At 39.3% G+C, this 22,234-nt stretch overlaps 4 protein-coding genes and 1 non-coding gene across 6 annotated transcripts; 3 read left to right on the top strand and 2 right to left on the bottom strand.

Moving 5' to 3' along the window:
- Positions 1 to 356: 356 nt before the first annotated feature.
- Positions 357 to 3,673, top strand: LOC121767802 (T-complex protein 1 subunit epsilon-like). Its single transcript, XM_042164133.1, has 9 exons — positions 357 to 710; positions 929 to 1,247; positions 1,701 to 2,049; positions 2,233 to 2,365; positions 2,464 to 2,516; positions 2,587 to 2,689; positions 2,867 to 3,033; positions 3,118 to 3,231; positions 3,357 to 3,673. The coding sequence occupies exons 1-9, from the start codon at positions 512 to 514 to the stop codon at positions 3,525 to 3,527; spliced, it is 1,608 nt and encodes a 535-aa protein (XP_042020067.1). The 5' UTR covers positions 357 to 511; the 3' UTR covers positions 3,528 to 3,673.
- A 1,302-nt stretch (positions 3,674 to 4,975) lies between these two features.
- Positions 4,976 to 8,667, bottom strand: LOC121767803 (ultraviolet-B receptor UVR8-like). Of its 2 annotated transcripts, none has more exons than XM_042164134.1 (7): positions 8,463 to 8,667; positions 7,600 to 7,636; positions 7,184 to 7,464; positions 6,739 to 7,088; positions 6,254 to 6,655; positions 5,734 to 6,121; positions 4,976 to 5,495 (listed from the first exon to the last, which is right to left on the bottom strand). In XM_042164134.1, exons 3-7 carry the CDS (start codon positions 7,406 to 7,408, stop codon positions 5,253 to 5,255), a joined length of 1,608 nt encoding a protein of 535 aa, XP_042020068.1. In that variant the 5' UTR covers positions 7,409 to 7,464; positions 7,600 to 7,636; positions 8,463 to 8,667; the 3' UTR covers positions 4,976 to 5,252. The 2 variants fall into 2 exon arrangements, with proteins under 2 accessions (XP_042020068.1, XP_042020069.1); XM_042164135.1 differs by having other exon boundaries at positions 8,506 to 8,662.
- A 6,779-nt stretch (positions 8,668 to 15,446) lies between these two features.
- On the top strand, positions 15,447 to 16,199 carry LOC121767276 (photosystem II core complex proteins psbY, chloroplastic-like). Its single transcript, XM_042163515.1, has one exon. The coding sequence runs from the start codon at positions 15,597 to 15,599 to the stop codon at positions 16,116 to 16,118; it is 522 nt and encodes a 173-aa protein (XP_042019449.1). The 5' UTR covers positions 15,447 to 15,596; the 3' UTR covers positions 16,119 to 16,199.
- A 3,327-nt stretch (positions 16,200 to 19,526) lies between these two features.
- On the bottom strand, positions 19,527 to 21,776 carry LOC121766650. Its single transcript, XM_042162927.1, has one exon. The coding sequence runs from the start codon at positions 21,774 to 21,776 to the stop codon at positions 19,527 to 19,529; it is 2,250 nt and encodes a 749-aa protein (XP_042018861.1).
- Positions 21,274 to 21,380, top strand: LOC121769629. The gene has a single exon (XR_006043649.1). It is a non-coding gene; the product is annotated as a small nucleolar RNA R71 (small nucleolar RNA).
- Positions 21,777 to 22,234: the final 458 nt, after the last annotated feature.

Below are 22,234 nucleotides of genomic sequence, written 5' to 3'. Positions count from 1 at the left end.
ATGGTATTTGGATGGTGATGTAATTAATATATGATTTTCTTTATTTAAATTTGTATTTGTTTATTGTAAGTATATTTCCAAAGAGGGGTTGGGGTGTGACAATCACACCCGACACGTGATGTGACGCATCTAAATACCGATTAAATTCTTTGCATATAAATTATTGTAATTAATAACTTATAGTGGAGGCTTAATTAATCATACTTAAAAATTCATTAATCTTACCTAAATTTAATTAGAATAAATATAGCGTACTTTCAAAGGCACTCACAAACTAACTTTCAAATAAATCACTCATTTTCATAAAAAAAATCTACTTGTTGAACAAACACTATATTACAGTTATGCCACTGATTCACACATCGAAGTAAACTAGGGCACAGAACCTATTCATAAACCTTGGAGAAATTTCTCAAACCACTCTCCTTCCCTCCACTCTTCTTCTTCCTCTTCCTCTTCCTCTTCTTCCCCATCCGCATAGAGGTCCCATCCGCTCGCCCGAACCCGCACAATGTCGCTGGCCTTCGACGAATTCGGCCGCCCCTTCTTCATCATACGGGAGCAGGAGCAGAAAACCAGATTGCGCGGCCTCGATGCGCAGAAGGCCAACATTTCCGCCGGCAAAGCGGTGGCGCGGATCCTCCGCACCTCCCTAGGCCCCAAAGGCATGGATAAAATGCTCCAGAGCCCCGACGGCGAGGTCACCATAAGTAAGCCCTCACTCTGTTTTGCCCCCTTTCTTCTATTGTGCTTTTAACTGAACTCCTAGGGTTTTAGATTTAATATGTACGCTTCGTGATAGCTTTCAGTTTCAATTTTGTTGAGATTCCGTGTAGAAATTATTCCTTGTTTTCTGCTTTTAATAGCTCCGTGCTAGATTTCAGCTTGATTTTTTCTCTGTTTAAAAAATTGTTGCTTTTGTTGTCAGCAAATGATGGTGCGACGATTTTGGAGCAGATGGATGTTGACAACCAGATTGCGAAGCTCATGGTTGAGTTGTCACGGAGTCAGGACTATGAGATAGGAGATGGGACGACTGGAGTTGTTGTAATGGCAGGTTCGCTTCTAGAACAAGCTCAGAAGCTGTTGGAGCGTGGAATTCATCCAATTAGGGTTGCTGAGGGATATGAGCTGGCTTCGAAGATTGCCTTTGAGCATTTGGAGAGTATAGCGCATAAATTTGAATTTAGCAGCGCAGATGCGGAGCCTTTGATCCGGACTTGTATGACTACTTTATCCTCTAAGATGTAAGTGCTGATATACACTTCTTTGAAACTCATGCTATTATTTGAGTATATTGCATGTTCTCTGTTTTCTTATTTTGAAAAATGGCAAGTTTTTCCAGTTTTTGATGGGCTCTCTGAATTCTAGTGGAGTGTTCATATCTTAGGAGTTCCAGATCTGAGATACAGTTGTCGATGTTCTTTTCATTGTGCATAGTGAGGAAGCTTAAGAACTTGTTTTGATGAGTTCTGCTAAAGCAATCGTCTCTTTCCCTCTCTGCTACTGCTTTTGAGAATGAAATTTTGTTCATTGTCTTTTTTATGCCCTTAGCATTATTAAGTTATTATTGTCTTGATCATGTGAAAATGTGCTTAATGGACTTTACATTCAATTGTTAATGGATTGTTAAGTTCCCAATACTAATATTCAGCCTGCTGATTTTGACTTGTTTCTGTATTGTCAAATATGCTCTGCAGAGTGAATAGGTGCAAGCGCAGTTTGGCTGAAATTGCAGCCAAAGCCGTGCTCGCTGTTGCAGATTTAGAGAGGAGGGATGTCAATCTTGACTTGATTAAAGTAGAAGGGAAAGTTGGCGGGAAGCTAGAAGATACAGAACTAATATATGGAATTGTTGTAGACAAAGATATGAGTCATCCCCAAATGCCAAAACAGATTGAGGATGCACATATTGCAATTTTGACTTGCCCCTTTGAGCCACCAAAGCCAAAGACTAAACATAAGGTCGATATTGATACTGTGGAAAAGTTTCAAACTTTACGTCAACAAGAGCAGAAGTACTTCGATGATATGGTTCAAAAATGCAAGGTGACTTTTTTATGCATGTTATATTGTTTGGTCATCATTGTTTGTTCTACAATCTTTGCAAAATTTGTGGCAACTGTAAATCATGTTGATCCTTGTCATGGTTTAATCTATGTTTGGTATGTATGCTTGAAATCCATAGAAATAGAGACGTTGGTGTAATTTAAAATCATCAATTTGTCACAGGATGTTGGGGCCACTCTGGTGATCTGCCAATGGGGTTTTGATGATGAGGCAAACCATCTGTTGATGCACAGGAATTTGCCTGCTGTCCGATGGGTTGGTGGTGTGGAGTTAGAGCTGATAGCCATAGCCACAGGTTTTTGGCAATCCTGCAATTATATGAATATTTTTTTACTTATGTTACTTTCTCTAGTTGGCATATCTTGCGAAACATTTTCTCAACTTTGTTATTAGGTGGGAGAATTGTTCCCAGATTTCAGGAGTTAACAACAGAAAAGTTGGGCAAGGTAAGCTTGTACTTTGCCATACTTACATCTAAGAAACCATATGACCTAACTCTTTGATTACTCATGTCAGGCCGGTTTGGTTCGAGAAAAAGCTTTTGGCACCACTAAGGATCGGATGATATATATTGAACACTGTGCGAATTCAAGGGCCGTGACCATATTTATACGTGGTGGTAGGTATTCTTTCAAGTTCTACATTTTGATATGATTTTAAATCGATCAGAAGCAGTTGAGATTTTCCATGGTCGATTCACTTCTTGTTATTTTCTGTTTTTACTTTGGGTTGTGTGCTCATGTCAAATGCTAGAACACGGACGCGGATTGATTCTTCTGTCCTGACAATGCTTTAGGTAATAAGATGATGATAGAGGAAACAAAACGAAGTATTCATGATGCCTTGTGCGTTGCTCGGAATCTCATCCGCAACAACTCCATAGTATATGGTGGTGGCTCAGCTGAGATTTCCTGCTCAATTGCTGTGGAAGCAGCAGCTGATAAGTACCCTGGAGTCGAGCAGGTCAGCCCACATCCTTCCCTCTTGAACCTTCAGTTTCCACTTTCAAGACAATTTTAGCTTAACAATTATCTTCCAATTTTGCAGTATGCAATCAGAGCCTTTGCAGATGCCTTAGATGCTATCCCGATGGCACTGGCCGAAAACAGCGGCCTCCAACCTATAGAAACTCTATCTGCTGTCAAATCCCAGCAAATCAAGGTACTTTCGCACCCGGCTTCATGTCTCGCGCATTCCTTTTATCAGAATCAGATAATGGCCGCCCTTTGCATCTCTTGCTTTCGGTAAACACGAATACTAACATGGACATGATCTTCAATGTGCAGGAAAACAACAGCTACTGCGGTATCGACTGCAACGACGTTGGCACAAACGACATGCGTGAGCAGAACGTTTTTGAGACTCTGATCGGGAAACAGCAGCAGATTCTGCTTGCAACACAAGTTGTGAAGATGATATTGAAGATTGATGATGTTATCTCACCTTCGGAGTATTGATTTTTCTACATGATTTGCTTGAAATCTTAAATTTTGCTGTTATCAAATGCTGCAACAATATTTAGGTTGTGGAATTGGTCAACCTCGTTTTAACTTGTGTGGAACTTTGCTTTTATCTCTTTGAGATGGGCTTTATTTATTTCTCATGTGACGTCTAATTTCCCCTCTTACACTTTTTGGTCTATATACAAAATTTTCCAAATTTAATCATATACTCCAGTCAAATTCTACAGGAATGCAGGAATCATAGAAATAATTCGTGCTGTTATTTTACAAAAATGAAAACATGAGCATTTTAATTTTTTGTAATATTCAGCCAACGTCGTTATTTAACCCTAAATTGAAATATGTCTAGGATTATTGTTTAATATTTTATTAAATTGTAGGTAAGTTTTAAAGTGTTTGAAGTTAGTTATACTTTACAAAAATATGCAGTTCACCTGGATATCAAATATAACACTCCCTTTGTTAAGACGTTTCTATTTGGCATAAGAATTTAGATAGTGGTATTTAGTGAATTATAAATAGTAAAGTAAAATAAAATAAAAATAAAAGAATAAATTAGAAAAGATAACAAAATAAATTAAGAAATAGAAGTAAGTTCATTATTGTTTAAATAAAAAAATGTGTCTTTAGATTAGAACATAAAAAAAATCTCAACTTCAACGACGAAGTTTCCAGTGCATGTTTACATAAGGATCCATTACTATTAATTTCTTATTTATTGTGGTATTATTGTCAAAATTTCATGCATCTTGATCATGATCTTTTTATTCAAATTAAGATTTTTTATTTTGCATAATTGACTTATTTGTAGCCCTAAATCTAATTGATGCTGATGCTATGGCAAAAAAATATATGGAAAACAATTCCCGATATGATTTATAATAAATCATCAAATATGAGAGTTTTGTAATTATCTCATTATTCCTTTTTTTTGTAGCAAATTACCACCTATGTCTCAGTCAGTTATATAACGGCGTTTCAAACATCAAACCTGTCATTTTTTAAATATTATTTTATCCACGTGTTTTAAACCAGTGGCAAACATTAGCATATAATCACCGAAAAGAAAAATAACTTATTTTGTAGACCGGGTCAGAATTCAACATTTCTATGTGATTTATTTGGCAATTTGCCTCATATAAAAAGGCTGAATAATTTTAATCTGGGGGCCAACTCTTAAAATTGCAGGCCAAATAAAATCATTCAGCTTTCAGCATGCATTTAAATTTACAAAAATGTAAAATCGTCCTTTCAACATGAATTTAATTATACAAAAAATGTAAAAATACAACCCTAACATTCACTACACAATAATATACACAGCACAATACATCAAAATAAAAACAAATCTCCAAACAATAGAAACCAAAAACACATTAAAGATAGAACAAAAAAGTGCAAAAAATTTAAAATAGAAGCTTCAAACAAAAAACCTCACAGACTAATAATGGTTAAAAAAGGCATTTTTTCACCAATCTTAATAAGTTAAAAAAGAAATCTTGATGAGTCATTCTTAAAACTATTTACTGGTTTCAGACAAAGAGCTAACGAATTTCTAAAGGAGGTTAATTCTGCAGCTCCTAAATTCTACCCTTATTCACAATCACTGTTTCTATTTACACATACCATTAAACCATGAAACCATCATATATCTACAATGCAATGTTAATAATAAGATTATAAGGCAAAGGCAAAGGCAAAGGCAAAGGCAGATTATAGTCAACTGAGGTCCACCTCGACCCGGTCTGGGTTCGCCCTCTCCGTTTGGTTCGCCGCGAGCTCGACCCCGAGCTGCCCCTTGTCACCCGCCCCAAACGCGTAGAGCTTGTCCGAGTCCGTGAGTGCGAATGTGTGCGCGTTCCAGTATATCGAGTTCGTGAGGCTTATCTGCACAACCCTCTCCTTCACCTCCTTCAACGAGGTCACGAGCTCCGGGCTTAGCACGTTCGTGTGCCTGTTTCCCTGCAATCGAGCAAACACACACGTTAGATCACGAATCGAGACATCAATTGTGGACCAGAAGATCCTAATATGTGTGACGATGAAAAACAACTCAAGACATTTTCCCTCTAACCGATAGATCGAGGGTAGATGGCGAACCATTATTGATCCTCTTTAAGAAAAAAAAGAAAGAGAGAAGATCCTAATCGGTGTCTCGTCTCTAACATGAGATGAGACACAGATTGGCACGAGATCAAACCTGCTCATCAGCAGCAGCGGTGTTGTGTCCGAGGCTCGAAGACTCTCCACATCCGAAAGAATAGACATCTCCATCGTCCGAGACAACGAAGGTCGTGTAGTCCCCTGTTGCAACGTGTACGGCCTTGACATTGCTCAGTGCCTCGACTACTTTGGGAACTGATTCGCAGTCCTCGTTCCCGTGCCCCAAGCATCCGTACCGCCCCCATCCCCACGTGCATACCCTTCCATCCTTCCCGACCACTGCAGCGTGCCAAGCACCGGCAGCAACCACAACGGGCTGAAGATTCAACACTGCAAACTGCTGGATTAATCTCGGCTGCTTCTCATCCGTTCTAGTACCGTGCCCAAGCTTCCCACCTAGCCCACACCCGACAGAGTATACCGACCTAAAATCACGTACAAACGGGGCATGTCATGTTTTAGCACGACAAAGTCTAACACGCAAGAACAACATCAAGACTAACAAAGCCAAGAACTCAACAAATTTGATGTTAAAATAAGGATAGTAGGGAACACACATTCCACTAGGTTGACATGCCAAAGCAAGAAGGTAGCAATAGCCAGCTGCAATTTGAACCACAGGTATATTTTCGAGATCTCCCAACAACGGGCGAGGCTCAAGATCATTAGGTTCCATTTGATGGCCGAGTTTGCTCTCGTCTCCCCATGAAAAGGTGTAAATCCTGCCTTCTCTAGACAACACTGCGGTGAAGAAGTTCCCAATAGCAGCTTGGACAACAAAGATATCTTTCAAAGATTCGACTAGGTGAGGTGTAGTCACTAACTTATTTCCTTGAGCCCCGTATTCGGCTTCACCAAAAGAATCTTTCCCAAAGGCATAGACGCGTCCTGCATCACTAATCAGCATTGTTCGTCCAGCCCCAGCCGCAGCATGAATAATGCGGATTCCTTGCAGAGATCTGCATCAAAACAAGTATGCATTATCAACTTCACCCTTTTGCAACATCGAGGGTTCTCCTCGGGTTTAGAGAGGATATCCGACCTAATTAGGGAAGGGCGCGTCTCCTCAGCAGTGGTTCCATGCCCAAGCTGGCCGGAGCTGTTGGAACCAAATGAATACACGGCTCCTTTAGAGGTCACAGCGAGGCTGTGGCCAGGGCCGGCTATTGCCTGCGACTTCTCCCTCCTCGTACATGCTTCCCCGGCCAGCAAGTATCTCAAGACAAGCTTCCACGAGCCACCACAACTCTGCTTCAAGCATTGCTGCTGCTCTATTGTCATTGGCTTGAATATGGCCCTCTTCTGGCACATATCAAGAGCTGCAAGCTCAGCCAACGAGAGTTCGTGGTCAGGGGTGAAGTGCGCAGGCTGCCTAAAAAACGAACAAGTCGCCTGCAACAAGCATTATGAATTCAATCAGCGGTATCATCAACTCTAATGTCAATCAAGAATCCAACTTTGGGAAATGGCAAGTAAAACACACTTGCCTCGAGTTTGGCAAGATCTTGCGGGTCTAAATTGCAGGCGGAGAGGAAATGCAGGACGATGGAGGGGTTAGCAGACAACGGGAACTCCCCGGGGGTTTCATTCCCAAAGCAATGCCGTTGCTGCCTCTGGTGTGCAACATGGGGAGGCGGAGCAAGGGGCGCGATTGCCTGCTCGGTGATATTGTGGTACTGAACGCTCGATGCTCCACTAGCCGTGGCATCCATGGGCACCGCTATATCGCTGCAGTGCCCTAACTAGGCAAGAATGGATAGTCTAACTACTGAAATATAACAAATTCACAACAAAATGTAAGCTTTTTTTTCGATTTTTTCTACCGCTCTAACTAGGCAAGAACGGATAATCGAACTACTCAAAGATCACAAATGTAAAATGTAGGAGATACAATAATCAATACCTTTCTAGCTACTTGTTCACTGTTATTAAAATCAACCCTGCATTACAAAACACAGCTATGAATACACAATCAAGAATCAAATATATGCAAAGAATGAAAAGTCAAAAGAGATGCTAAAGATGAAGAAAACAACACCAAAAGTCACAACTACCAATCACAGAGAGCTAAAGTGAGAAACACAAGCACACATCAATGATCAAACCAGAATCAACAAAAAAACAATATGTGATCCAATGAGAAAAGGTAATAACCCAAATTAAAGCATCTAATCAAATGATATCCGACAAGCAAACACATTCTAACAAGCAACTATCTTCTCCACAAGAAAAAGAAAGGTGTAAGCGTAGATTGTACGTATACTAAAAATTAAGAATACTGTTGAATGAAGCATTCCCAAAACCACCACAGAATATCCCAACACACCAAAAGCACCCAAAAATACAAAGGAATTCTCACAAAAAGAGGGATAATCTAAAAATCCCATAAATGATTTGGCTGATGATCATGATTCTAGAAAAATGATCATCGCAATCCAACAAAACAAATTAACCTCAAAAAAACCAGTCTTTCAACATCCGATCGCCCAAAAAAGTTAAATTCCCTTTACAAACTGAATATCAAGTGGGATTTTATCACAAAAACCAACATGGGGCAGTCTCGATTCTGCACATTGTTACACAAAAACAGATCAAGAGACAAAAGGGGTAAAAAACCCAGAAAAGCAAAAGCTTTTCACATGCAATAGGCGCACAAGATTTCCCCAAAAACCCACGTATGGAAAACACATAAAAAATTCCGATCACAAAGCAACAGCCTTGAATTTGGGTTTCACGATGATCAAAAGGGAATTTTCAGGTGATTACTTGCGGTTGAATTTTTAGCCTCGCAGATGATTAAAAATTTGACCTTGATGATGGGATATTTGTGTAGAATTCGTCCTCTTCTTTGAGAAGGGGAAGAGAGAGAAAAGGAGAAGTTTTTGTTCGGAAAGAGATAGTATGTGTGTGACTGTGTGTGAGGTTATATAGAAGGCCTTTATTTTCTCTATAAATCGGATGGAATGTATTGAAATTGAAGGGAACAGAAAGATATGAGGTGTCAACCCTGTTTTATTCTGTGGCTTCTGCTCACACTCACACGTTTTACTGCGTGAAAATTATACTGTTTACATGCAAAATGGTGAATTTCATCATGTGTAGAAGAAGATAAAGAAATTTGGGTGTATCTGACTATAATCCAAGATTTTGGGAGATAGAATTTATCCAAATCTAACAAATTCAGGAATTTAGCTATCCTCTTAATAACGTTTTCACAATCTCACCCTATATATTATTATAATTATCTCAGTGCAATTACGAAATATACATTAGCTTTTACGTCTGATATATCGTTTACACTATATTTTATCAAAAAATGAAATAAATGATTGTGTAATGGAGAATATCCTTTCTATATCTCAAGGGTGAAATTGTCATTTACTACACATTACTTAATCCAAGGTTGTATAATTTGAGGTGTGACCTCAAATTGCGACTCCCAATCATATCTAAAAGAGTATATGATAATATAACAAGGATGAGGATAGTGGAAACCTATATTTTCTTATGTTAGAAATGAGGACCAATTATAGTTGCTCACATATAAATGTAGAATATATGTTTATTATTATCTTAAATTTACTATAAATTTATAGTAAAAAGAAAACTACACTTCAATAAACAATCATGAAGAAAGAGTGATTGTAAAGTTTTGTGGTATATAGCTTGTTTATTAGAAAAGCAAGAACTCAACGCATCCACATTTCATAAATTTTCAAGGTTTTGAAATAGCAAATCATTCGAATATATATACCCAAACTTATAAGAAACAAAATTCTTATTTAAAACAATATTAATTTATAATCAACGATAAAAGTGTCACCATGAGAGGGAGCTCAGTTGATCTAATTGATTTGGATTATCATAATTATTTTATTTAATAGGAACAAAAATATGTATATAAAATGTAGGTTTGTGGCTATCTATTGGCCTAATTTCCCCACTTTTGGACTTATTGCTATCATATTAAAATAAACCAGTGATATTAAATGTGTGTGACAAGGGACCATAGGATTGAGTCAATTTCTTCATCCATTATTGGGAGCTTTACCCAATTAAATATTGATGGCATATTATCTCAATTGGCACGTCATGTTTGATCCATAACGACTGAGCATTATATATTATTCCGATAAGGGAATGTGATATTATTTGGTCTAAATTTGTCAAGTGCTGTAAATTTGTCAAGCAACTATTTTATTTATTGCAATATATGTATCTATATAATATACTCTCTCCATGTATATGCGCACAAAGTTAGTTTCATAAATACATGTAATATCTTAATAAATAGCAATATGGCAAATGTGAGGAGAGATGCTTATAAGGTGGTGGCTAGATTGCTTTTGTAGTGGTGGTGGTCTTTTTCATTTTTCACAAATTATGTAAACACCTAAAGAGATCTAAATAACGTGGTCTTGCTGAAAATATTTGGAAACTCCAAATGTTATTAAAAATAATGTGCAATCTGAGAGAGAAATAGCAAAAAAGAACTCTCTTATGTTCACATATGTCACAAATATACTCCATTTTGTATTCGACATAATAGAGAAAAGGGCCATACAATACCGTAGGTGGGTGGGAATGAATTGTGATACACTAGCTATAGTGAGCGGATGGGCATATTTATAATACAATCTATACGACACCTAATAATAGAGACTTTGGATAAATAAGAATTATGATGTAAATTGGTAAAATATGTGAAAAAATAGAAAAAAATTATTTGAATTAGTGTTAATTGATAATGAGACTAATGTAAAAATAGTGTAACATATGGTGAAAAATTTTTACAATAAAAAAGTGGACTAGTTTTGGAAAACAAACAAAATTAATAAAAGAGGACATTTTTTTTGGAAATTACATAGAAAGACCAAAATAATACTCCTTAGGTCCTTCCATTCTTGAAAAAGTATGAACATTTTGTCCAGTACGGGTTTTAATGTATAATTGGTAAAGTAAGAGAGATATAAAGATAAAATATTGTTAGTGGATATGAGTCCAACCGCATTAGAAAGAAAATAGTTTCTAAAATTAGAATATTCATACTTTTATGTGGTGTTCGGTTTGCAAGATAAAATATACCAATATACAATCTAAGAGCATCCGCAGCGGTGGCGAAAGACGCCACCGCCGTCCGCGCCGTTGGCAAGGCGCAGGACCGCCGCCGCTGCAGCCGCGCCGCTGGCACGGCGCTGCTCGATGTATCGAGCACGTCCGTGCCAGCGGACGCACACGTGGCGCGCTCCCATTCGTCAACGGCATAGCCGTTGTGTTTAAACTTTTTTTTATTATTTTTTTTTAAAAATCGGTATTTAATTATAAATAATGCTAAAAAATAAAAAAAATATTTTCCAAATCCCAAAAATATGGCCGTTTTTTTCCCGTTTTTTCTGAATTTTTTTGATTTTTTTTTATTTTTTTTCCCCAAAATCATCTATAAATACACACATTCATCATCCATTTATCACATCAAATCATCTCTCATTCATAATTCTCATACAAACTATCAACACATTCATCCCCCACTCAAAATCTCAAATGGATTTCACCCATATTATGGCGGAAGCGGAACGCGAAGAACAAGAATACTACGAACAACATCGTGTCGCTTACGAAGCATATGTCGCGGCGAATACCCCTGCTCCTCCTCCTCAACGAACCAGATCAAATCGACGGTACATCCATCGTGACCGGGAGGGAGCCCACGAAAGGCTCGTTGCCGACTACTTTGCCGACCAGCCGCGGTTTCCGGCAGATTACTTCAGGCGCCGTTTTCGCATGTCAAAGCGCTTGTTCATGCGAATTGTCAACACATTGTCCGCACGTGTTGAATACTTTCAAACAGGTGTAGATGCAGCCGGCCGGCAAAGTATCACGGCGTTGCAGAAGTGTACGTGTGCCATCCGACAACTCGCTACTGGGCAAACGGCCGACATGTTCGACGAGTATTTGCATATCGGTGAGTCCACTGGAATCCTATGTTTAAAGAATTTTTGCGAGGGCGTTCGTTCTGCTTTTGGGGATGAATTCCTTCGAGCACCCACCACTGATGATTGCCAACGGTTGCTTCGTCTTCATGAATCAGTCCATGGCTTTCCCGGAATGCTTGGCAGCATTGACTGCATGCATTGGAGGTGGAAGAATTGTCCGACTGCTTGGAGGGGGCAACACTTGAGCGGTCACAAAGGCGGCGGCCCAACGCTTATCCTTGAGGCGGTCGCCGACTACCGCCTATGGATTTGGCATGCATATTTCGGCGTTGCTGGATCCAACAACGACTTGAATGTGCTATATTCGTCACCACTCTTCAATGATGTGATGAATGGTGTAGCACCGGCGATCGACTTCACCATCAACGGAAATATATACCGCATGGGTTACTATCTCGCCGATGGTATCTACCCAAGGTGGTCGACGTTCGTGAAGACGCTCCACAACCCGCACGACCCGAGACGGGTTCTTTTTGCGCAGCGTCAAGAGTCAGCGCGGAAAGATGTCGAAAGAGCCTTCGGGGTCCTTCAAGCTCGATTCAACATTGTGAAGGCCCCGGCTCGGCTGTGGTACGTGAATAATATCGCCGACATCATGTTCACGTGTATTATATTACACAACATGATTATAGCCGACGAAGGGCCGAGGGCGGCTAGCTTCTACGACGAGGACGAAGCCGGAAGCTCAACAGCGAGGTCTCCCCTACGCCGAGGCGAGCATACGACGGTTGGCCAGAGGATCGAGACAAGACACACAATGCGCGATACTCGAATCCACAATCAACTACAAGAAGACCTAATCAACCACATGTGGGCGAAATTCGGCAACGAGTAGTGTCATTTTTAATTTTTAGGATTTTAATTATGTAATTTTTAATTTTTAGGATTTTAATTATGTAATTTTTAATTTTTAGGATTTTAATTATGCAATGTTTAATTTTATTTGTCATTTGTAATATTTATTGTGGGTTTTAAATGAATTTTAATATTATGGAAATGTTTTTGTGTAATTGAATTTTATATTAATTGTGCTCGTCCTTGCGGAAGAGCACAGTTGTGGGTGTTGTGCTCTTGCCAGAGAGCAGGCATGAATAGTACCGCCCGGGCCCACAACCGTGCCGCTGGCAAGAGCACGGTTGTGGATGCTCTAAGATTGAGTTGTGAGATTATTTTAGTCATAGGGAGGTTAGCTATGACTAATTATCCCATGATTATCCATCTAGGATTGAGTTGTGAGGTTGAATCTCATGAACCAAACACACAACAAATTTAATCCCGGATACAATCTTGCAAACCGAACACCCATTTAAGGGACAAACTTCATAATTTTCAAGGACGGAGGGAGGGAGTAAGTTGAGTTCATATATTATAGCGCATTTTCCCTCTTGAACTTCGACCATTTACTAATTGATTTTTTTCTCTACTAAATAGCGTAATCTGTTATTGAATACTTGAATAGTTAGTAGTAATTGAAAATTTAAAAAGGGAAGGGGAATTGCATTATCGACGATTTCGTTCTACTTTGTAACTTAGCATTTTTTACTATACAATTCCTAAAATCATGTGTGATAAATTACTCATATAATATCACGATTTAATCCCCTTGAAAATATCAAGGTTTAATAATCCTGACACGGTTGAATTCATGCACTTGAAGGAAAGAATATGTGTATATATATGTAGGTATATAGTAGAGTCTTTATTAAATTACATATATTTCTAGATATTAATTGAAGTGGTATTTACACTCAATCTGCATGTTTTTCGCTGGCCACGATGCCCAATTCAATGTTTTCAAACTGTGATTCAATTAAATGCGTCTTGATATATAATATGGAGTATGTATTTAATTTACCCATTAAAATCAATTTTGTTCGTCAATCAAGCAAATAAATAAACACAAGCAATCATTTATATTAAAGAAATTTTTTTACTCAACTTAACAAATATTAAGATTCCTGACATTACTTGCAACAGTAATACTCTATGACCTACAATGCACTAAAAAAATGTATATGACCTAATCACCCACCACACCTTAGTTATAACTAATAAGTATATTTATATAATTAAGACGAATGTCATGAGTCCTACTAAGATGTTACCACCACTTTAATGCATAAGTTATTACAATCTTTTATTTTTACTCCCTCCGAAATATTTAAACTCATTTTCTTTTTCTAATGTCCCTGACACATTTTTTAAAATATAAATTTAATTATTTCTATTTAATTCTGTCTATTCAATTCATAAAATAATATTATAGTACTATAAAATTTCGTGATAAAAATGAAATGTTTCGATCGCAGGGTCAAGAAATCAATGGACAAGATTAGAATGTACATATGTCAACATAGTCCATACCAAATGTCAACATAATGGTACAATCGTCCATACACTTGTTACTATATACATGTCCTCTGCGTTTAAATATTATTACTCCTACATTTTTATGTATGTTTTAACACATGATTTCACATTTTTGCATAGATGTTAAAATAATGATTCATCGATTATAAAACTGAAATACCGAAAAAGTGTTGGTTCAAATTTTGTTTGTCTAAGTGAATGAAAATCCGTAATGAAAAAGGGAAAGTAACAAGGTTTGTAGCTTTCATTTTGTTGACAATTACTATATGGTTGTAGTGGATATCATAACTTATAGTACTGGTATTCCTGATGCTTATAAGAAACATGCATATGTTGAATAAAAATACCCCTAATTAGTATGCTAGCTTTTACTTATACGACAAGCTATTATTAACATCTCCCCCTCTCTCTTGACTTTTTTATGTTTGACTTTTCAAAATTCTTTATTTTTGATATGTACATCCGTTAACCAATATATATTTATTTAGTTACGGCATGAATTTTGTGAAATCGTATAAATACATTACTATGAATATAGAGTATTGGTGGAATATATGTTCCATCTTTCTAATTATTTTAATTAATTAAATATTAGATACCTTATCTAAAATAATTAAAATGAGTGAACCTACAACAAATTAGAACGTTGGATTGGGGGAGAGAGAGTAGCATCCAAACACCAACTATGTTGGACAAGTTTTGTTAATAAAATTTAGAAATATTTTAATAGATGTATTAAAATGATTCTATTTATCGATGTACTCGTATATAATGTAATAAGCAATAATCTAATAAAGTAGCCCAAAACGTTTTAAAACATTAATTATACGTAGAGGGAGGGGAGCCCAACCAAAGGCCCAAAGAACTTACAGAGACAAAAATAGTAACTATTGATAATTACAGAAATGTGAATTGGGCTTTTGGAAATCAGGATAAAGGACCTCAAAATCATGGGCTCAATATCATACATAAGCTTACTGCTTTGTCCGCCGGCTATTAAATATCCTATATTTTCTTTTCTTTTTCGCCGCATTTCACTTTCGCATTCCGCAAACTTATCACATCCACATTTTATTACTAAAATTTATAATAGAAATATATTTTATGTTCCAATAACATTTTTTCTCCCTTTTTTTTATAAAGTTAAATGATTTCTTAAAGTCTAAAAAATGAGACATGTATGACTGGACAGAAGGACCATACGGAGTACTATTTTGAATACTTTCATCATCCGATTCCACTAAATATCACAATAAAAACACTATATTCCTAAAAATGAAAGAATATGAGAAGAAAGTTTGTGATAAGAAAATGGAAGTGGGGCATTCCACATGAGGTCCAAATCTCACCCACCAATCACACCCTCAAGATAAGAAAACAATCCAAAATCCTAACTCCCATTGGTTCCCAAATATTTCTCCCCATTTCCCTTATTTTCACATTCCAAAACTTTCATTACACTAATTTCTTGGTCACCCTTATTCACCCCCAAAAACACACACACACACACACACACACACACACAGACCTCCCACCAATGGCAGCCACAATGGCCACAACCATGGCACTCCTCAACCCCAAATGCTTCACCCCCAAAACTGCCACCGCCTCCGCCAAGCCCCTCTTCTCCCTCCCCAAATTCCTCACCCCCGCCTCCGCCGTCCCCCTCACCGCCCCGGCCGTGGCGGGAGCCGTCTTCGCGGCCCTGTCGGCCGCGGACCCGGCCTTCGCGGCCCAGCAGCTGGCGGAGATCGCGGAGGGGGACAACCGCGGCATCGCGCTCCTGATCCCCATCATCCCGGCGATCCTGTGGGTGCTCTACAATATCCTGCAGCCTGCGCTCAACCAGATCAACAAGATGAGGGTCAGCAAGGGCCTCATCGCCGGCCTAGCGGCGGCGGGGCTCTTCCATCCGCAAGAGGCGGCGGCTGCGGCGGAGGCGGCGGCGGACAACAGGGGGCAGCTGCTACTGTTTGTGGTGGCGCCGGCGATTGGGTGGGTGCTTTACAACATCTTGCAGCCTGCTTTGAACCAGATTAACAGGATGAGATCGGATTGAGTAAAAAGGATGTGTGTAATTGTATGAAATCTTCTTTTTTTCATGTACTATTCCTCTTAATAGAAACTCTTTCTTGCACAATTTTCTTCATTTTGATTTTCTTAGGGTTTAACATATAAGTGTACTGCAAATGGATAATTTGTGTCTTCGCCTCGTGGGCCCACAAGATTTTGTCTTTAAATATCATAGGCTTTAATTGATTATAATTGCATACAAAAGGATGCAAAGCCCATGGGCCCAAAGTCTTTAGTCCAGTTAGAAAATTTGATGAGTTAAAATCGGATCTTAGGAGTATTTAAAAAATCCAATCAAGCTAGTAGGTACTCCACTTGGTAGATCAATCCCTATCTTTGGGTATAAAGCAATTTTAAATCCGTGGGTAAGCTCTAGGTCCTACCTATTGAGGGGTGCCTATAAATAAATGTGGGGATTAGTTACTGGGCCTGCTGATGGAAAAAAAAATCCAATCAAGTTAGTTGGTTCTTGGTGGAGTGAATGATGTGTAATTTTAGAGTTCTTAATCAATGTATAAAGATTATCAAGTTCAATTATTTTAACTCTAATAATACTACACTACTGCAAGAATACAGTATCGTAGTAGTATTTCAAGTGTCGATCCACAGGGAGGCGAGATTGCTTACACTTAATATGACTACACAAAGCATAAAAATATTTTGTTTTGATTTTGAGATGGTTAACTAATTTAAACTACTGAAACGAGATTTTTAATACGAGAAAGACAAGTCACTCCAAGTTGCTCACTAAGCTTGCGTTGTTTTACACCATTTACAACGAAACATACGACGGGATTATAATTATCAACCTAATCGCGTGCACTGAACATGTCTACGACGTATAGTTCACAGTCAGCTGAACACTTGTTCCATGAACCAACTTTCAATGACATTTAATTCCTGCGGATGCGCGGGAATAAATGTCGTCTACTATAATCACTTACCTAATCCACTATCAATTTATCCCCTGAACAGTTCTAAATCGAAAGCATACCAACAAACGATCAATCCTAAGCTATGTTAAAGAGACTATAGTTAAGATTTAACAACACTACATCATTAGCCAAAAACGTAGCATTTTAATTATCAAACACATTGCTGGTATCAAACATACGATTCAAGGTGTTAAAACAAATACACAAGCCTAGATTACAACTCGGAGCAACAAAGAGAGCCTAGCCTATACACATAGTAGAATGTAGAAATAAAACCATAGGTGTGATGCTCTCGTCGAGTGGAGTCGGGATTCGGGAATGGATGGTCGGAATAATGGCCGGAATGCCTTCCTTCTCTTCTTCCTCTCCTCCTTTCTCTCCCTCTGTCTTTTTCTCTGTCTCGTCCCCCCTCTCCAATTCATTTTCCCAGCCTTTTTAATCCTTCAACCGCTGGGTCAACTGCAAAATCGCAGTTACGCGACTAAAACGCCCGACCGGGCGAATTCAAAGGAGGTAATCGCCCGACCGGGCGAAAGGCTACTGCATGGCCTCGCGGGAAACGCCCGACCGGGCGTTTAGTTGAAATCAGAACGCCCGACCGGGCGAACTTTCTGGACTCCGCATGCACAATATGGAAACGCCCGACCGGGCGTTTAGCGACATCAAAACGCCCGACCGGGCGAACTCTCTGGAATCTCAGCTATGCATTTCCGACGAACTTCCAGCTTCTAACACCCGAAACTACACTCAAAGCACGACTTGGTGAGTTATAATTAACATGAAATCCGGGGTAAAGAATAGGAAATAAGCTTCGCATCAAATACCCCCAAACTTAAGCTCTTGCTCGCCCCGAGCAAGGTACATTTTTTAGCACAAAAACTCAACGCAAGTCTACCCCGCAGAGAAATTTTCATCACAAAGAATCATGTAGGGACGTGAGTGACAAAATCTAAACCCCCAACATTTCCAATCGAGATTTCCCACTCTCAAGAACAATCACTCATCCCCCTAGAACGTCAAGTTAAGGTGCACTTCAAAAAAAGTCCAAGCATGCGATCAAACAACTCAAACCATCATCATTGACTCATTAAGCAATACTAACCACATAGACTCACAGATTTCAAATCGAACCTCTTTAACTCTACCAAGTTCTTTACACAACATCCACAAGCATCAACGATAAGGTCCAAGGTCTTATTTCAAGGTTGTAATGGGGCTAGGGACGAGGTAGGATAAGTATGGATAGTGAGCTCAAAGGCTACACATTTGAGTGCCAAAATCTTCCCTCCTACAACTTCCTTCCAAAGATTAACCAACGAAAAATTACAACCAAACCCACACTCCCCCAAACTTGAGATCTATTCCAGACGAGATTACACAAACAAACATAGAAGCTCTATCTTTATTTCATCAACTTTTTTTTTTTTTTGTAAAGACCTCGACTTTTGTGAATTTGGAGGTCGTCTTTTTCTTTTTCTTGTTTTTTTTTTCTTAGAACTTCATTCTTTTCACCTTCTATCAAGTCTAGAAATGTCTACTCTTTACAATTCACCACCCACACTCAAACTCAAACCACAAAGCTCAACTTGTATTTAGCACCCAAATAGTAGCAAGGTCTATCGATGAGGCTAAAATTAGGCTTATTTCAGTGGCTAAGTGTTTGGCTAAGTGTTTACACAAAGAATAAGAAATTAAGCTCAAGTTGGCTTCTAGGGGATCATTTGATGGACTAGGCATGTGATCATTTGGCCATGGAGTTCATCCTAGTGCCTTGTCCTCCCAAATCGTTAACACAAACGAACGCAAGCACTTCACTCGATAAAGCAAATCAATCCAAAATAATTTCCACAAGTCATGCGATTTTCATACTCTCCTCAACTTAAGAAATCGGATGTAATCACAACATGCTCTTTCAAATAAATTCATGCACCCATTCCATTCATCCTAAGCTTCAAAGATCAAGTAAGATCAAGTAAGATTTCCTAACCAGAAAGCCGAAGATAAAGCATGCACCCGTCAACTACATAGATTCAAAACATCTTTATCACGCAAAACACCCAAAAAACATACATCATCACAAATCATTCATAACCCCCCCAAACTTGAATGCATCATTGTCCTCAATGCATGCAAAGAAGACAAATAAAGTAAAGGGAAAGGAAACTCCCCCAAACTTGGCATGACGTCCATAGTGCATTCGGGTGGGAGGGTGGGTGTAAAAATCCTTTGCAGGTGTGCTTCCTCCTAAGCTCCAATCCTAACTCCCAGTTGCTCCTACAAAAAAAACAAAAACTACAAAAAGAAACACTCAATTCAAAATAAATGTTGGAGGAAAGAATTGAGCAAACAAAACCTCCAACATATGAAATCAAAAATAAAAACAAAAAAACTTGGGTTGCCTCCCAATCAGCGCCTTTGTTTATAGTCGTTGGCTCGACCTTCTTCATCCTTGTCTACCTCTATCCAGGCTCCAATAGGCGCTTCCCCGCCTTCTCTTGCTTGATCACCACATTCTCTCCATCTACTCGAAACATGACCGTATTTGTCTTGGTCTCTATCACAACATCACCGGTTGCTAAAAATGGCCTACCAAATAGGATAGGCATATCCTTGTCCTCTTCCATCTCTAGGACAATGAAGTCAACCGGGAGTACAAATCTATCAACCTTCACCAAGACATCCTCGATGATACCTTTTGGTTTCACAATTGAATGATCCGCCAATTGTAGGTCAATGTCGATTGGTTCAATCCTCGCTTCTAGACCGATTGACCGTGCGGTTTTCAGAGCCATCAATGATATTCCCGAGCCTTGATCAAGTAGGCACTTTGGGAACTCCTTATCTCCCATCTCACATGGGATCACACAGCTTCCAGGGTCTCTTCTCTTTGCCGGCATCTTTCCCTTCACAAATTGTGAGCAAAATGCGCTCAATATCACCACACCATCGTCTTGTATCTTCTCCTTTTTTGCAATAAGATCCTTAAAAAACTTGGAGAATTTAGGAAAGTGTAGGAACAAATCCACTAGGGACACATCTACATTAACTTTCCTGATAATGTTCATCATCCAATCGAGTCCTTTCTCTTGAATTATTTTCCTACCCTTCTTCTTATTCTCGACTGGGAAAGGTGGTGGCGGGATAAAATCTGGAAAATTAAATGGACACTTCGGGTCCATTGCCGGACTTAGTGGATTCTTCTTGTGGATATCACTCATGGTTGACTCTTCTTTTTCTTGTTGACATTCCCTAGCTTCGGTAGTAGCCCACTCAATCCCCTCGTCCGCCCCTGCGTGCGAGGTTTGTGAGCCAAACAACTTGTCCGCCCCTGCGTGCAAGATGTTCGAGCCATTTTGTGCATCTAGCATGATTGGAGACTCAAGATCCTTTCCACTTCTTAACTTAACTGCCTTGCACTGTTCAAAACCTTTAGGATTGGGCACCGTATCACTCGGGATAGCATTAGGAATTCTTGTGTGAGATGCTGTAGCAATCTGCCCAATTTGAGTCTCGAGATTCCTCAATGTAGCCTCCACCTGACCAAACTTCTCTACCGTCCTTTCTTTGAAGCTCTCATTCTCCTTTTGACTCTTGGTCATGAAGGAGAGTATCTGTCCCAATTGATCTTCTACCGATGGCTTCTTCTCATAACCCGGGGGTTGAGTGTTTGTCCTCCATTGGTTCCCCGAGTTGTTGCTAGGACCACTTTGATTCCAGTTCGATTGCTGAGGCCTCCAATTCTGCTGATTGCTGTATTGGTTGCCTTGGTTAAACCCTTGGCCATTGTTGCCAATGTAGTTCACATCCTCGATTGGTGGTCCTTGAAGACTAGAACATTGATCAGTATGATGCCCTCCTTGACACAATCCACATCTCATCACTGCCACTGCTTGGGGTTGAGGAGTCAGTTGCAGCGATTTCACTGCCTTTGTCATCGACGACATCTGGGTGCTTATATCTGCCAATTGAGCTTCAATTGCAGATACTCTCTCTGCATCCTTTGTAGCACCGAATGTGTCTCCTCCTTTCTCCGCTGCTCTCCTTGGGTTGTGCCAGTTCCGTTGATTGTTAGCCAACCTTTGGAATAAGGCTCTCACCTCCTCATGCGTTAAGTCATCCAGGTTTCCATTAGAGCCTGCAGTAACTAGTCTCGTGCCTTCATTGTTGAGTCCCTTGTAGAATTTCAAAAGGTCATGCCCCGGAGCTAGACCATGGCTCGGGCATTTCCTTATCAAGTCTGTGAATCTCTTCCAAGCTTCTGCAAAGGACTCATCATACTTTTGTTGGAAAGAAGTGATCTCTTCTCTCAATTTCTCGATCTTCATCGGGGAATTATATTCTAAGAGGAACAACGTCTTCAACTCTTGGAATGTTTCAATGTTGTAGCCCGATATAGAGTCATACCAAGCTCTTGCTTTCTCCCTCAGAGAGAATGGGAATAAGACCCTCTTGATCAGATTGTGTTCCACATTCGGGGGTCTGTGAGAGTTCGTCAACTCGTAGAAGGCATTGAGGTGGCTCATCGGGTCTTCATCATCCCGTCCATGGAAAAGATTCCCCCCATTAACCAAACTAATGTAGTGAGGTGGAATGTTGATGTTGTTGTTCGCATAAGCAAACTCTCCGGGGTACTCAATTCCCGATCTAAGAGTGTCGCCAAACCTCACAACGGGTGGTGGGACAGCGTTGTTGTTATTATTGTCGGCCATCGACTCAGCTTCCAGATCACTGTCACTATTCTCAAACAATGGGTTATCTCTGATTGGACTCGGCGAATCCTGTTGAATTTCAAACCCGGTTGAACTTCATGACCCTTTCCTTCTTTGATAACAGAGTAATCCGAAAGGCGGTGTACCCTGAGATCTCGTGTGCATTCACGACTTTTTTTTTTTTTTTTTATCTACACAACAGAAAATACACCAAGCACAAGCACAATATATTTCCTAATTACCGAAAGCGAGACCTCTCGACAACTTCGGGGTAAGTACTATAAAAAGTGTGTGCTTAAGTGAAAAACTAAACTACCTAAAAACTAAACTAAGAGTTAGCTAAAAATTACCTAAAAAAAAAACACTCCTTCGTCTTCAAGTCCGGACGTGGTAGATGGCTATCACACCGTAGAACACGAACAAAGTACCTAAAAAACTCAAAAAGAAAAAATCAAACA

Source organism: Salvia splendens, chromosome 15, assembly GCF_004379255.2.
Source record: "Salvia splendens isolate huo1 chromosome 15, SspV2, whole genome shotgun sequence".
NCBI classification, from domain to species: domain Eukaryota; kingdom Viridiplantae; phylum Streptophyta; class Magnoliopsida; order Lamiales; family Lamiaceae; genus Salvia; species Salvia splendens.
The sequence above is the reverse complement of the archived record's forward strand: the minus strand, read 5'-3'. Positions and strand labels throughout refer to the sequence as shown.

What these genes read in the sequence shown, in the direction of transcription:
- LOC121767802 (XM_042164133.1), top strand. Translation starts at nt 512, where the DNA reads ATGTCGCTGGCCTTCGACGAATTCGGCCGCCCCTTCTTCATCATACGG. An exon ending in CGACGGCGAGGTCACCATAA is followed by an intron (nt 711 to 928) that starts GTAAGCCCTCAC and finishes TTTTGTTGTCAG; the next exon opens with CAAATGATGGTGCGACGATT. An exon ending in ATATGGTTCAAAAATGCAAG is followed by an intron (nt 2,050 to 2,232) that starts GTGACTTTTTTA and finishes AATTTGTCACAG; the next exon opens with GATGTTGGGGCCACTCTGGT.
- LOC121767803 (XM_042164134.1), bottom strand. Translation starts at nt 7,408, where the DNA reads ATGGATGCCACGGCTAGTGGAGCATCGAGCGTTCAGTACCACAATATC. An exon ending in ACGCGCCCTTCCCTAATTAG is followed by an intron (nt 6,656 to 6,738) that starts GTCGGATATCCT and finishes GTTTTGATGCAG; the next exon opens with ATCTCTGCAAGGAATCCGCA. An exon ending in CCGCTGCTGCTGATGAGCAG is followed by an intron (nt 5,496 to 5,733) that starts GTTTGATCTCGT and finishes GCTCGATTGCAG; the next exon opens with GGAAACAGGCACACGAACGT.
- LOC121767276 (XM_042163515.1), top strand. Translation starts at nt 15,597, where the DNA reads ATGGCAGCCACAATGGCCACAACCATGGCACTCCTCAACCCCAAATGC.
- LOC121766650 (XM_042162927.1), bottom strand. Translation starts at nt 21,776, where the DNA reads ATGGCCGACAATAATAACAACAACGCTGTCCCACCACCCGTTGTGAGG.